The sequence below is a fragment of the Schistocerca americana genome, chromosome 2 (assembly GCF_021461395.2).
Source record: "Schistocerca americana isolate TAMUIC-IGC-003095 chromosome 2, iqSchAmer2.1, whole genome shotgun sequence".
Lineage (NCBI taxonomy): Eukaryota > Metazoa > Arthropoda > Insecta > Orthoptera > Acrididae > Schistocerca > Schistocerca americana.
In genome coordinates this window covers 356,435,093-356,451,173 of record NC_060120.1, presented here as the reverse complement: position 1 = coordinate 356,451,173, position 16,081 = coordinate 356,435,093, and the positions used below count along the sequence as shown (strand labels likewise).

Genomic DNA, 16,081 nt, shown 5'->3' with positions numbered 1-16,081 from the left:
AGGGACTATACAGGGGCGATGTACTTGAGGACAATGTTATAGAAAGGGAAGATTATGTAGATGAAGATGAAATGGGAGATATGATACTGCGTGAAGAGTTTGACAGAGCACTGAAAGACCTGAGTCGAAACAAGGCCCCATGAGTAGACAACATTCCATTAGAACTACTGACGGCCTTGGGAGAGTCAGTCCTGAAGAAACTCTACCATCTGGTGAGCAAAATGTATGAGACAGGCGATATACCCTCAGACTTCAAGAAGAATATAATAATTCCAATCCCAAAGAAAGCAGGCGTTGACAGATGTGAAAATTACCAAACTATCAGTTTAATAAGTCACGGGTGCAAAATACTAACACGAATTCTTTACAGACAATTGGAAAAACTGGTAGAAGCCAACCTCGGGGAAGATCAGTTTGGATTCCGTAGAAACATGGGAACACGTGAGGCAATACTGACCCTATGACTTATCTTAGAAGCTAGATTAACAAAAGGCAAACCTACGTTTCTAGCATTTGTAGACTTGGAGAAAGCTTTTGACAGTGTTGACTGGAACACTCTCTTTCAAATTCTAAAGCTGGCAGGGGTAAAATACAGGGAGCGAATGGCTATTTACAATTTGTACAGAAACCAGATGGCAGTTATAAGAGCCGAGGGACATGAAAGGGAAGCAGTGGTTGGGAAGGGAGTGAGACAGGGTTATAGCCTCTCCCCGATGCTATTCAATCTGTATATTAAGCAAGCAGTAAGGGAAACAAAAGAAAAATTCAGAGTAGGTATTAAAATTCATGGAGAAGAAATAAAAACTTTGAGGTTCGCTGATGACATTGTAATTCTGTCAGAGACAGCAAAGGACTTGGAAGAGCAGTTGAACGGAATGGACAGTGTCTCGAAGGGAGGATATAAGATGAACATAAACAAAAGTAAAACGAGGATAATGGAATGTAGTCAAATTAAGTCGGGTGATGCTGAGGGAATTAGATTAGGAAATGAGACACTTAAAAATAGTAAAGGAGTTTTGCTGTTTGGGGAGCAAAATAACTGATGATGGTCGAAGTAGAGAGGATATAAAATGTAGACTGTCAATGGCAAGGAAAGTGTTTCTGAAGAAGAGAAATTTGTTAACACCGAGTATAGATTTAAGTGTCAGGAAGTCGTTTCTGAAAGTATTCGTATGGAGTGTAGCCATGTAGGGAAGTGAAACATGGACGATAAACAGTGTGGACAAGAAGAGAATAGAAGCTTTCGAAATGTGGTGCTACAGAAGAATGCTGAAGATTAGATGGGTAGATCACATAACTAATGAGGAGGTATTGAATAATATTGGGGAGAAGAGGAGTTTGTGGCACAACTTGACTAGAAGAAGGGATTGGTTGGTAGGACATGTTCTGAAGCATCAAGGGATCACCAATTTAGTACTGGAGGGCAGCGTGGAGGGTAAAAATTGCAAAGGGAGACCAAGAGATGAATACATTAAGCAGAGTCAGAAGGATGTAGGCTGCAGTACGTACTTGGAGATGAAGAAGCTTGCACAGGATAGAGTAGCATGGAGAGCTGCATCAAACCAGTCTCAGAACTGAAGACCACAACAACAACAATCTAATTGTGTGGAAAAAAATCTACTGCCACCACTTGATGAGTATTTTTTATCTGTCCAGTGGTATTATATTACCAAGCATTAGGTAGATATGTACCTAGCGAAACAGTTTATGATGGGAAGAGCCCTCCATGGTACACAGTGTGATATTCCTTATCTTTTCTCTGGTTCGAAGCTGTTGTTTTCCTACACCTATAAATTTCTGCTTCTGAAACACATTTTTGTTTCAAACTTGGCAGTGCTGATCTATTGGACCTTATTTTGTTGCTATCTTGAGTAGTTCTGGAATCAAGATTCTTCACCATAATATGGAACTTTCATAAATTAACACAAAAAGTTTTTTCTATAAAAATCTCCATATATTGTTCTGTAAACATACAATAACTTCCTCTATCAAGATTTTACAACATGGGAACATCACATATACCATCTTCTCCAGTTTTCACATAAGAGTGACATGAATGAATATTGCACAAGCTTCTTCTACTTCTGTATGGATCTCTCACAGTATTGTTGCACTATAAGTATTTACTCAGGACTTGTTGCTCTACTCCACTCTGAGACAATGATACACAGAGTGTGCACAAGTACCCATGCACGTATTTTCATATTGTGAAATTGCTCCAGTCATCATGCCATCCTGAAGACACACAACATCCTTCAGCACACTCTTTACTGGCAGCAGTACATAGCAAAACCATGAACTGTTGGTGCTCTCATAAATATTAAATTGCTATATCTCTTTATAGTTCATGAACGTTGTTTGTCAGCAAGGTATATGTAAGGTTACACACTGCTCTGTCAGGGTGATATATGATAACACAGCAGTCAATGTAAATAAACATTTAAATAAATAGAGACTGCAGCAGAATAGATGTAAAAGATAGCACAGGGCTGTAGGTGGAGAAATTACGAATGAAATGTGTTTGGCTTTTAAGAAGGCAAGGCATGAAGCATTGAAGGGCTACCATAACAGAATGTGATTGAAAAAAATCTCACAGGAACCAAAGAAACTCTGGTCTTGTGGAAAGTTTGTCAGTGGCAGTAAAGTTAGTACCCAGACACTCATTGATGATACAGGATCTGAAATTTAGTGTAGCAAAGCAAGTGGAGAAATGCTGCACTCCATTTTCAAATGTACCTTTACATAGAGAAATGCAGGAGCACTGCCCCAATTTTATTTTTATACCATTGCATACTACTATAGCATTTTCAAAATAGCTGAAATGTTTATAATTGAATGCTTCCAGGTCATGATGCAATGCCTGTCTGATTCTTTTCAGAATTTGTGTCTGCATTATCCACTCTCTTAACTGTAATAACTTATCCATAAAAAACCCATGCACAGTAGTTAGAAGAAAGCACAGGTTGTACCCATCTGCAAGAAGGACAGCAGAATTGATTCACGAGCTATCATTATATCAATCTGTTGTAGAATCTTAGAATATGTTTTGAACTAAAATGTAATGAGATGCTTTGAATTGAATATGCTCTACCATTCCAAGCACCAAATATTCTGAAAACATAAGTCATATGAAAATCATCTAGTGCTATTCTCTGATACATCCCTAAAGCTGTGGATCCAGGCAGGCAGGTAGATACAGTATTTCTTAGGTTCAGAAAGAATTTTGACTCAATAGTACACCTACATTTATTACCAAAAGTACAATTATATGGAATATCAAATTGAAATTGTGATTGACTTAATGCTTTCTTGTAGGAAGATGACCTGCAGAGTGTAAGTATAGAAAGACATAGTGTATAGGTATAGAAGGATGCAGCATGTGATGTTGGATAGAGAGTCATTGACAGTTGTAGAAGCGACTTCTGGTGTGGCCCAGGGAAATTTGCTGTGATCCTAGTAGTTCAAGATGTATGTTAATGATATGGTAGACAATATTAATAGCAATTTCATATTTTTGCAGATGATAAAGTTATGTATAGTTTAGCATTGTCTGAAACCTTGAAAGATTTTGATGTGGTCCAGAAATTGGCAACTTGCTTTAGGACTTGAAAAATATGAAATTGTGCACGTGACATACATGGAGAAACATGATATCCTATGACTATCCTGTCAATTAACCCAACTGGAATCAGTCATATCACAAAAATAAAGATAGGGTAAGGAAAGTCAAATCTATGTTTGTAGCATTTACAGACTTTGTAGGGACGTAAATTAGAATGATCGTATAGCCTCAATCATAAGAAAAGCAGGTGAAGGACTTTGGTTCATTGGCAAATTACTGGGAAAATGAAAGCATTCTGCAAAGTAAATTGCTTACAAAATGCTTGTATGATCCCGTCCTATAATACTGCTGTGTATGCAGGACCCATATCAAATTGGACTGATAGAGGAGATTGAATGTATATAAAGAAGGGCAGCACAAACAACTCAGTTTTGTTTGCCCCATGGGAGATCACACAGAGATGGTGAAAAACCTGAACTGCCAGAAATTTCATAGTAAAATGCCAGCTACCTCACAGAAGTCAGTTTACATGTTTCCAGAGCCAGCTTTAACTGGTGGATCTAGGAATGTCTTCAGCCACATTGATGTCATTCCTGTAGTGACTGTAAGGAAAGTTAAGGCTATTTATAGCAAAAAAAAGGTGTTTAAGCAGTAATTCTACCTGCTGATGAGAAGTAAAAGTTGATAGACGTTATGGCTACTCTCTATTTGAATAAGATGTATATAAGACAGGATAGGGATAAGAAAGAGTAGGATGAATGCAGATCTGCAGGCATTAACTATGAATGTGTCATCAATAAAGTATAAGAAATAAGTTCCCAAGTAATACCACAATGAAATAGTTGGTTGAAGCATAATGCAGCTAGAGGGACACAATGTGATCACAACAAATAACTTTCAGAAAAACAGAAAAGAGGATAGTGGAAAGAACAACTCATAGATATAAACCAAGAAATTGACCCAAGACCCAGAGATCAAGATACAGTCAGAAAGGAGATTGAAATGAGCAGCTACTTTTGAAGATTGTTTTCTATACAGTGACAGTTAAATAAATGTACTGGTAATAAAAAAGTTCCAGTTACCTTACAACAGTAGCTTGTACACCAACTAATCTATAATTTTAGAGAAAATGTGACTCTGTTTCTAATGTTTTCAATTTTAGGTCTTCTGCTATTTGTTAAGTAGAAGTTTTTTGCTGCCTTTATTTGAGTATTGATGATTTTGCTTTTTGATTTCTACGAGAAAAGTATAATATAGTACAGTTTTCTGAAAGTTCAAATAAGCATTTGGGTATTATAGAATATACATTTTGTAATATTAAAACTCACTTATGACTAACTCTTGTATAACTATTAGAAACTGCGCATCAGAAGAAATATCCACAGAATTTATTTTAATGCTGGCGTGTAATTGATGAATGTTGATTTTCAAATATATCAAGAGCTCAGATGGAAACTCAGTCCTAAGAAAAGAAGGGAAAGCTGAAAAGGTGGAAGGAGTATATAGAGGGTCTATACAACGGAAATGAACTTGCAGGCATTATTACAGAAATGGAAGAGTATTTAAATGAGGATGACATGGAAGATATGATACTGTGAGAAGAATTGGACAGAACACTGAAAGTCCTAAGTCAAAAGAAGGCTCCAGGAGTAGATGACTTTCTGTCAAAACTACTGATAGTCTTGGGAATGCCATCTATGACAAAACTCTTCCATTTTGTGTGCAAAATGTATAAAATGGATGAAATATCCTCAGACTTCGAGATGAATATAGTAATTCCAATTCCAAAGAGAGCAGGTCCTGATATTCTTTACAGAAGAATGGAAAATCTGGTAGGAGCTCAGCTTGGGAAAGATCAGTTTAGATTCTGGAAAAAGATAGGAGCATGAGGCAATATTGACCCTATGACATATTTTACAAGATACGTTTAAAAAAAGTCAAACCTATGTTTGTAGAATTTATTGACTTAGAGAAAGCTTTTGATAATGTTCACTGTAACACTCTATTTAAATTTCTAAATGCAGCAGGGATAAAATACAGGGAGTGAAAGGCTGTTTATAGCTTGTACAGAAACAGATGACAGTTATGAAGAGTCGAGGGACATGAAAGGGAAACTGTAGTTGGGAAGGGAGTAAGACAGGGTTGTAGCCTATCTGCAATGTTATTCAATCTGTGCAGTGAGCAAGCAGTAAAGGAAATCTAAGAAAAATTTGGAGCAGGAATTAAAGTTCAGGGAGAAGAAATGAAAACTATGACATTTTAATTTTGTCTGAAACAGCAAAAGAATTGGAAGAGCAGTTGAATGGAATGGATAGTACCTTGTAAGGAAGACATAAGATGAATGAAAAAAAAAGGTAAACCTGGGTAATGGAATGTAGTCAAATTAAATCTGAACATGGTGAGGGAATTTGATTGGTAAACAAGACACTTACAGTAATAGATGAATTTTTCTGTTTGGGCAGGGAAATAAGTAATGGTGGCTGAAGCAGGGAAGATATAAAATGTAGACTAGCAATGGCAAGAAAAACATTTCTGAGGAAGAGAAATTTGTTAGCACTGAATACAGCCTTAAGTATTAGGCAGTCTTTTCTGAAAGCATTTGTATGAAATTTAGCCATGTATGAAAGTGAAACATGGATGATAAATGGCTTAGACAAAGAGAGAATAGAAGCTTCTGAAATGTAATACTACAGAAGAATGCTGAAGATCAGATGGGTATAGCACATAACTAATAAGAAGGTGCTGAATATAACTGGGGAGACAAGAAATTTGTGGCATAACTTGAGTAAAAGGAATGATTGGTTGATAGGACACATTCTGAGACATCAAGGGATCACAAAATTAGTGTTCGAGGGAATAGTGGTGGGGGGATGGGGTGGGGTGGGGGGTAAAAATTGTAGAGGGAGACCAGAGATGAATACAGTAAGCAGATTCAGAAGTATATAGTTATTTGGAGATGGAGGCTTGCACAGGATAGAGTAGCATGGAGAGGTGCATTGAACTAGTCTTCAGACTGAAGACCACAATGACAATTTTCAAACACCAGTACTTTGACTTGAGAAGTTCCATCAGTGTCTGATAAACTGATCTAGTAAGGATTTCCGTGACTTTTATGTATCATTGGTGAAATTACTTTCATCATGAAACAAGGGTTTTTTGCCTTGAAGTTGTTGACCAGTATAATTTAATATATATCAGAACACATCTGATGTAATTCCACGTATAAATGTATATGTTCTTACTTTTCATTATTTTGTATATTCTTGGACAGAAATTATCGAAAGGGTGCGGAATCCATCTTCAGGCAGGTATTTTCGGCCACCTACTGATGGTCTCATGGCTGCTGAATACGTGGTGCGTTGCATGCAGAGTTGTTGGGATGAAGAGCCAGACCAACGCCCTGACATTCGCTTTGTAAGGGTCAAGCTAAAGGAAATGCAAGCTGGTCTGTAAGTTTAACACAGCCTATATGATTTTTCTCATTCCATGCAGTTGTCTTCATGGTAACACTAAATTAAGTTTTTTATTTTATTTTACCCCTGTTAGCCTTGCGTTCAGTAATAAAATTCAGGCACAAAATAAATAAATTTTGCCAACGTATTGGCCTAAATCAGTGCATGAGACCAACTCATTCACACTAAATTTAAAAAAAAGAAAAGAGAAAAAAGCAGATCACAAGCTCCATCAATTGCCAGGTATTTGAATTTGGTCTTCAGATCTACCAAATCAGTATGCTTTGTCTGTTTCTTAATCAGTCAAACAGTGCTCTCCTGTATATTTAGTTTTCATTTCTTATATATCAGAATGATAATCATCACTAAGGCAAGATGTCAGCTAATGTGGGTTGATACCTTTGTTCAATGTTTATGCTAGATGCACAGATTCAAATGTATTCTACAATAAGGTGAAATAGCTCTACTTTTTAAAGTATATTATTATAATAATACTAATACTAAGGAATGGAAAATATGTAATAGTATAAATATTATACTATTACATATTTTCCATTCTTTAGTATTAGTATTTATTATATTAATGGTAATTAATGCTAATATATTATGCATCTCAACTGAAAATCAAAAGGTACTGTCTTTAGTACATATTCAATCATTGATGTTTTGTAGAAAAGTTTCTAGGGTAACAGGAACAGAGAATCATCTCATGGAATGATATTTAGCACTCACCTTTGATGAAATTAAAATATTTAATGAAGGATTTAGGCATTTTGACTAAAGCTTTACAGTCTTTCATAACATTTGTTCTAGGTAATCCACTGTACCTCAGAGGGCATTATAATGTCAATAGTTATAATTCTGTTAGAAAATATTATTTTCATTAGCTTTTGGTAAAGATGATTTTCATTCATAAAGGATTGCATTTTGCTAATACGATTTTTTGTTCTTCATTCCACATGTCTAATGACATGTTACTCCTAATTGATCACAATAGTTACTCTTAAAACAAGAAATATTTTTAATTTTTTTTTTTAATTTCACATAAGAACAGTTATTGTTAAATTTCAGCACGTGTTTGCAAACAATATTACATTTCGTAGCATACATTGTTGAAAAGGATGCTACATTTATTTTTGTTATTGAACTTAAATATTGCGTGTACTCAAATTTAAATTAATAACTTGGAGTTAACCATTTCATGACCTGTGGGACATATGTGTCCCAATTCACTTTTGTGTGCTTCACGACCAAGGGGACAATAGAAACCCACATCTATAGTGTGCTGCCATCTACTGGAAGCCATTGCTACTACTTGAAACCATTACAGACTTCTTCCTGCAAAACAGCTGCATTCTGCCGGAAGTTGTTCGATGCACTGCACTTGTTTGATCGCTTCTGTGAAAGTTTTTGCATATTTTTCGACTTTTCTTTTGTAAATAAGCAAGGTAACCATAATAATCGTATTTATTGTGTTTCTTATGATTTATTTGTAAATATTACAGGGATTTCAGTGTAAAATGTATTTCAGTGACTTGGTGAAAATTTTTTAGTTTTTGGCTGCATGAAATATCAATCACATCGCCAGTGGGACATATTTGTCCCCCAAATTATTTATAATTTCGTTATACATTTGACATTTTGGCTTTATTTCTTTCTCTGCACAATGTTACATCACTTGACTCGGTAAAGTATTCATACAATAATAATAAAAATAACAACAATAACAATAATAATAATTTGTTGCACAATACAGTGTGCTAGCCCAATTGCAGACCTTATTTCCGTTTTTTTTTTTTTTTTTTTTTAAATATATATATATATATATATATATATATATATATATATATATATATATATATATATATATATATATATATATATATATAAAAACAAAGATGATGTGACTTACCAAATGAAGGTGCTGGCAGGTCGACAGACACACAAACAAACACAAACATACACACAAAATTCAAGCTTTCGCAACAAACTGTTGCCTCATCAGGAAAGAGGGAAGGAGAGGGAAAGACGAAAGGAAGTGGGTTTTAAGGGAGAGGGTAAGGAGTCATTCCAATCCCGGGAGCGGAAAGACTTACCTTAGGGGGAAAAAAGGACGGGTATACACTCGCACACACACACATATCCATCCACACATATACAGACACAAGCAGACATATTTATAATATATAATATATATATTGGTCTTTAAATATGTCTGCTTGTGTCTGTATATGTGTGGATGGATATGTGTGTGTGTGCGAGTGTATACCCGTCCTTTTTTCCCCCTAAGGTAAGTCTTTCCGCTCCCGGGATTGGAATGACTCCTTACCCTCTCCCTTAAAACCCACTTCCTTTCGTCTTTCCCTCTCCTTCCCTCTTTCCTGATGAGGCAACAGTTTGTTGCGAAAGCTTGAATTTTGTGTGTATGTTTGTGTTTGTTTGTGTGTCTGTCGACCTGCCAGCACCTTCATTTGGTAAGTCACATCATCTTTGTTTTTAGATATATATTTCCTACGTGGAATGTTTCCCTCTATTATATATATATATATATATATATATATATATATATATATATATATATATATATATATATATATATATATATATATATGTCACGTCTGAAAGATGAAGAACTTCTTGAGTATTACTGTTCGCATCCTGATAATGTAGAATTTTCGGAGGAAGAAGGTGATTGAAGCTGCAGATGAACTCACCTGTCTTGATGCATCCAATAGTACATCTACTGATACCACACTATCTAGTACATTCACTGAGCCACCTAGCTAAGGTCGTCACAATGGAGGTGGCAGAAAATGATGGTATTGCATGTGCAGTAAAAGAAAATGTCACTGAAATTACCAATGACACTGCAAATGAAGTTATTGTGTGAGCTGAACAAGAGAATGGAGCCGAACATGCCATTGAAACTGAAACAGAGTGGACTGATGACGTAACATTTTGTGAAAACTTATCAGCATCTCTTGATGGAAGTGCAGATGTAAAGTTCAATTTTGGACAAAATGATAAAGAAATATATTATTTCTTTTACAATTTTTACTGATGATTGTTTGAGGAAGATCAAAGATGAGACTAACCTCTATGCAACTCAAATACGTGACAACATTGCTAGAGGTAAAAGGGTAAGACAGGCCAGTTGCAACCAGAAAGACAATGACGTTGAAGAAATAAAATATTTTATTGCCATTTACATTCTAATGTGAATACATAGGCTGCCTGAGCTGAGTCATCGTTGGTCCACCGACCCACTTTTAGGTGTAAGTGCAATTTCTCAACTAATGAGTGAAACCAGGTTCAAAAAACTGACTGAAAACATTCATTGCAATGACAAAGCTACATTAATACCAAGTGGTGAAGCTGGCTATGATCAACTACACAAATCACGCCCAATAATTGACGCTATCAATACAATTTGAAAGAAGTGTGCACTCCATCAAGTATCATGGCTGTTGATGAAACTATGGTCCCATTCAAAGGATGTTCTTCTATAAAGCAGTACCTTCCAATGAAGCCTGTAAAATGAGGTTACAAAATTTGGTATCTTGCTGATTCAAAAACAGGTTTCATAACCCAGTTTGAGGTGTATACTGGTTAGAACGTCACCCAAGACTCATTGTTCAGTTTGGGAGAAAATATTCTGCTCCATCTTACTGAGTCATACATGCAGTCTCACCGACTAATTGTGTTTGATAACTTCTTCACGTTGTACAATCTAATGAAGTCACTAAATGAAAGAGGACTTTTTGGAGTTGGAAGTATTGTATTTTGTTGAGAAAAAAACTTATCTATCCTCAATAAAGATCAGGTGCTGACAAAAAGCGGTGAGTTTGGTTTTCAAATACTTAGATTTATTTCTGAACCTGGGGGCACTGTTTACACAAGAAGTCACTAGATAAACAAAATATTATGCCCATATATGATGTTGATTAATAATTTAACACAAAACCTCTTTTTAAATACCTTAATAAAAAGGACTTACTTTAACACTTTCCCTTGTTAAATAGAAATCAACGAACAGATAAACCCACAAAACAAAACTGAGTTTTACAACATTCTCATTTGATTACACTATATCTTCATACATGTCTTCAGTAGAGCTTTGGTCATGATGTCCACTACCTGCTCTTCAGATGGGATTTGATGAACTCTAATTCTTCCTTCATAAAGTTTTGCACGAGTAAAGACATGCTTGATGGTTATATGTTTGGTTTGGTGATGAAATTCTGGATTCTCTGACAACTTCACTATTGCTGAATTGTCGGTTTGGAGAACTGGAATTTCAGATAGTCTTGTTGTTTCTCCGAGTAGATGAGTTAACCAAAGAACCTCCTTGACAGCTTCATTTGTGGCAACTAGTTTAGCTTCAGTTGTAGATGTTCCTACCATGGTTTGTTGCTGACAGCCATGATATCGCCCATCTTGTGTAGTTGATGACTACTCCAGATTTTGATCTGCCTGTTTTTGAGCAGCCTCCAAAATCTGCATCACTGTAGCATTCCAGAGTTGTGCTCTTTCCTTTTGATTTGTATGTGATTCGATATTCAGTCGTTCCTGATACATAATGAAAAACCATTTTTACTCTTAATATGTCTTCTTTGATGGGATTCTCGAGAGATCTTGACAGAACACTTACACTGAAGGCTAGGTCTGGTCTTCTGCCAAGCATCATATACATTAATGATCCAATTGCTTCTCTATATGGAAACGACTGTTTTACTGTGCCATCTTTCCCTGACTGTGAAACATCTGTAACTTTCAACATTGGGGTAAAAACTGGTTTACACTCTGAAAAGTTGAAACATTTTAAAATTCATTGTGCATAAGCTTTCTGGTGAATCTTGATACAGCCATTCTTGCAGACCTAAATAATAGGTTGCAGGTGCTGTTGTGATCTTGAACTCCTTTTGCAATTGTTGAAAGAAAATGCTCAAATCATTTGAATCAGTGGCAGCTACCAACCCGTCATCAACACACAAAATTACCAGAACTTCTTTGCGATTTTTATTTTGAATGTACAAGCATGGATCTGCTTGGCTTACTCTGAAATCTAGACTGACCAAAAATTCTCTGCATAGCTTGTTCCAGCATCTTGGTGCTTGTTTTAAACCATACAGGCTTTTCTTCAACCTGCAAACTCAGTTGGTGCCGTCTTCATAACCTGTTGGTTGTGTCATGTAAATGGTTTCCTCACGTTTTCCATTCAAGAAGGCCGTTGACACATCAAACTGTCTGAGATACATTCTTTTAGTTGCAGCAACACTCAGAATAGACCAAATCATTGTCATTTTTGTAACCTTCTCGCTGTGTGAAGCCCGTGGCAACCAGTCAAGCCTTAAATTTTTCGATCTGACCCTCTTCATTTGTTTTCAGTTGAAACACCCTCTTACATTGCATTACCTTGACACCCTTTGGTAAGTCTTCAAGCTCCCAGGTTTCATTTTCGATCAGAGAATCCATTTCTCTGTCCATCGCTTCCTTCCATTTGATGCTGTCTTCATGTCTAAGTGCATCCTGATAGGTTTCAGGAACCTCAGTTGTGACAAAGAAATCTTCTGTTACCATTGCATAGTCATTGAGGTATTTAGGTCTCTTTAATGATGAACTCCTATTTCCTCTTTGCAAGTTTCCAGAATGTCATCATCAGATTCTGTGTCTGAACTAGTTTAATGCTCCAAACTATGTTCTGAGAGTGTATTTCCCTCACTCTCTGATTGATTTTTAATATAACCTGGACGTGCAATGGGCTTTTCAACATCTTGAAATGGTAGTGTAACTTGTTCAATACAGCATCTTGGTTTTTCTTCGAACTACACATCTCGGGACAGCACAGCTGAATTACTTTCTTTTATCCAAATCCTGAAGTGTTCATCAACATCATAACCAATAAGATGTCCTTTCACAGCTTTCTTGTCCATTTTCCTTCATTTTTCACTTGGAATGTGTGCAGAACATGTTGAGCCAATAATCCTAAGATATTTAGTTTGAGGCTTTTTCCGTTCCCGCAATTCATAAGGACTGACACCTTCTACAGATGACTTCCCTGTCCTATTCAAGATGTAAATTGCTGTGTTAAGCAGTTCAGCCCATATCTGTTCTGGACAAGTGACATCTGAATTTCAATGCTTAAGATTCCTTGCCATCTCAACAACTGTCCTGTTATCCCACTCACAAATACCGTTTTGTTCAGGAGTATAGGGAGCAGTCAATCACTGTGCTATACCATTTGAACCTAAGATAGATCTAACCTCTTTGTTATCAAACTCCTTGCCATTGTCACTCAGCATCTCTTTAACGGAGTACCCAAAAGCCTTTCTATGTTAGGGAAAATCTTTGAGAATTTTACTCAACTTTTATTTTTCTGCAGCAAAATAACCATAGTGAAACTTGGTGTAATTGTTTTTGAACAAAACGAGGTAATGTTTCTTCTGGAATGACTCATGAAAAGGTCCACACAGATCTGCTGATATCAACTCAGTAGGCCTTGTTGACTTTTCTAGTTTCAAATGGTAGACGATGCGCTTTCCCAGATTTCCATGGTTCACAAATCTCTGCCCCTTCCTTAACATCAATGTTAAATTTCTTTTTAAGTTTTGTTTTAACATGACGCTTGTCTTGATGACCCCATCTCTCATGATACAGTTGAAGTACATCAAATCTGTCTTCCACTGAAAGATTCACCCTTCTCTGGTACTAAGGGCTTAGTTTCTGCTTTGTATAAAGTGCCACCAACTTTATGATTTCCACACAGTGCCGCTCTACCACCAATTGTCAAAGAGCAATATGTAGTACTTGACTGAAATACACTATTTTTGTTACAATCTTGGGCGGCTAAAACAGAAATAAGGTTTTTGGAAATTTTTGGTACATACAAGACATCAGTCAGGGTCAACTCTTCACATCTGCTGCCAACTTTTGACAGAATCTGAATTGATCCTCTTCCTGTTGCTTCTAGAGAATCCTGTCCAGTGGCCTTTATACAGCAGGGATTGTTGAATACTTCAAAGCTGACAAAGTAATCAGGACTATTTGTCATATGTTTCATTGCACCATTGTCAATCCACCATTTGTATACATCCTCTTCTAATGAACAAGCCTCACCACAAATAGTAAACAATGCTACATTCGTTACTACAGTTTTGTCGATGTTTTTCTGAACAATTGTATTTTTAGCTGGTCTTCCATCAGCAATCCACTTCTTACAGTATTTGATCCAGTAGCCCAGTTCTTTACAATAGTTACATTTTCTTACAGTATTTGATCCAGTGGCCCAGTTCTTTACAATAGCTACATTTTCCTTTAACTTTGAATTTATTTTTATTTTATTTTATTTTATTTTATTTACACCTGATTTGACTACAAATGCCTCTTGTTCAATTTTGTCACTACTCTTTGTGAAATTTCTCTCAAACATGTACAATTGTTCCTTTAATTTATCAAGCATTTTCTTATCATCTTTCATTAATAACATCCAACTCAATTTCAAGGAATATGTAAAACTTTACATACCAATATCAGATCATGTAGCACAGTTTCTCCCTTTGCTTTAAGCCCGTTGTTCAGTTCATTCCTCAGACTTGTTAACTTTGCTGTGTATGTGGAGATGTCTTCTCCCTGAGACCAATTAAATGTGAAAAAATCTGAACAAATCTTGAACAGCTGGTCCTTTGATGATGCTTCGTAATTCTGCTTCAGTGCCTCCCATGCTTCATGTGCCGTTTCTTTGTCCATGATCTTCTGATAGACAGTGTCTGTAACTGCACTTGTAATCATTTACGATAAAAATCTGGCTTGACTTTATGATCCCTTATTGCTGGATCATTAGCACCTTCACACAGTGGCTCAGGTTTTACTGACTTGTCATCAGTTATGTCTAAAGCTCCTTTATGATAGTCAATTACCGTATTTACTTGAGTCCAAGCCGCACTCGAATCTAAGCCGTACCTGAAATTTGAGACTCGAAATTCAAGGGGAGAGAAAAGTTTATGGCCGCTTCTCTAAATCGAAACAAAGTTGGTCCATTGTAATATGAGACACAATTCAGGTCGAATGAATGAGGATACAGCTACAGTAGTTTCGTTCGAGTCATAAGCTTAGCAGTTAAGCTTTACCAGGTAGCCATTGCTATGCGTTAGGCGCTCCGTCCGTATTTATATGGGTACCTTTCCTTCTTCATGTGCTTCGTCTCGCTTGAATTCATTGCTTGTTTTTCTTTGATCTGATAAGTGCCGTTCTCTTTGTTACAGGTGTTTACTTCACTGTAAGCTGAAAATGCCGTATTGTGCTGTGTCATTCATTGTTTGTCGCATTCTGATGAATGTTTATGACCTGTCGCCGATCGCGGCATGGCTTGCTTTAGTGCGCGCTGCCGCTGCTTAACAATTAAAACAAGAGAGAGGAATTGTCTCATTAGCAAAACAATGGAAAGAGACTGCTATTTGTTGTTACTTACACTGATGCTTTCTTTAATAATGATCAACAAGAACCAAATAATAGACTGCGTATGATAGAAGATGTTCTGAACGAGAGTTTAGCGAAAATTTTTCTCCGTTTGAAAATCTTTGCAGGCGCCTCTTTAGAACATTACATTCAGCACAGAAATTAGTCATCTTAGATTTAAAATTCTAGTAAGTTGCCCTGCTTCATTTCTGACTATATCACTATTAGGCATAAGAATAACACGAATATAAACATGACACGATACGTATATTCTTCCGCGTTTGCTGTTGTGTCACTCTAGTTTCGTAGTTTATTAAGCAGACAGAATTTAAATGAGATAGCAGCAAACACGAAACAATACATGGCAAAATGTTTATATTCGTGTTATTCTTATGGTGAAGAGAATACTGCATGTGATTCACAATTCATAAAAGTTCCTATTAGCAACCATCTCTTCTCACAAGTAGGAAAAAATTCAGAACATAGAGTTGGCCATATTGACAAACATCCCAAACAGTCTTGCCAGTGGATTTTCGTAGTACATTGAAATGCTGCTACATTAGAAGATGAACAATACGGTATTTGTATTTACTTCGTTGGATAATGTATGAAA

At 36.3% G+C, this 16,081-nt stretch overlaps 1 protein-coding gene across 1 annotated transcript in view; it reads left to right on the top strand.

The window, feature by feature from the left end:
- Positions 1-16,081, top strand: part of LOC124594011 (guanylate cyclase 32E-like) — a 491,656-nt gene that overhangs the window by 265,681 nt on the left and 209,894 nt on the right. Inside the window, exon 15 of the mRNA XM_047132363.1 lies at positions 6,834-7,011. Coding sequence (XP_046988319.1) covers positions 6,834-7,011 — 178 coding nt within the window. The remainder of the gene's footprint in view (positions 1-6,833; positions 7,012-16,081) is intronic.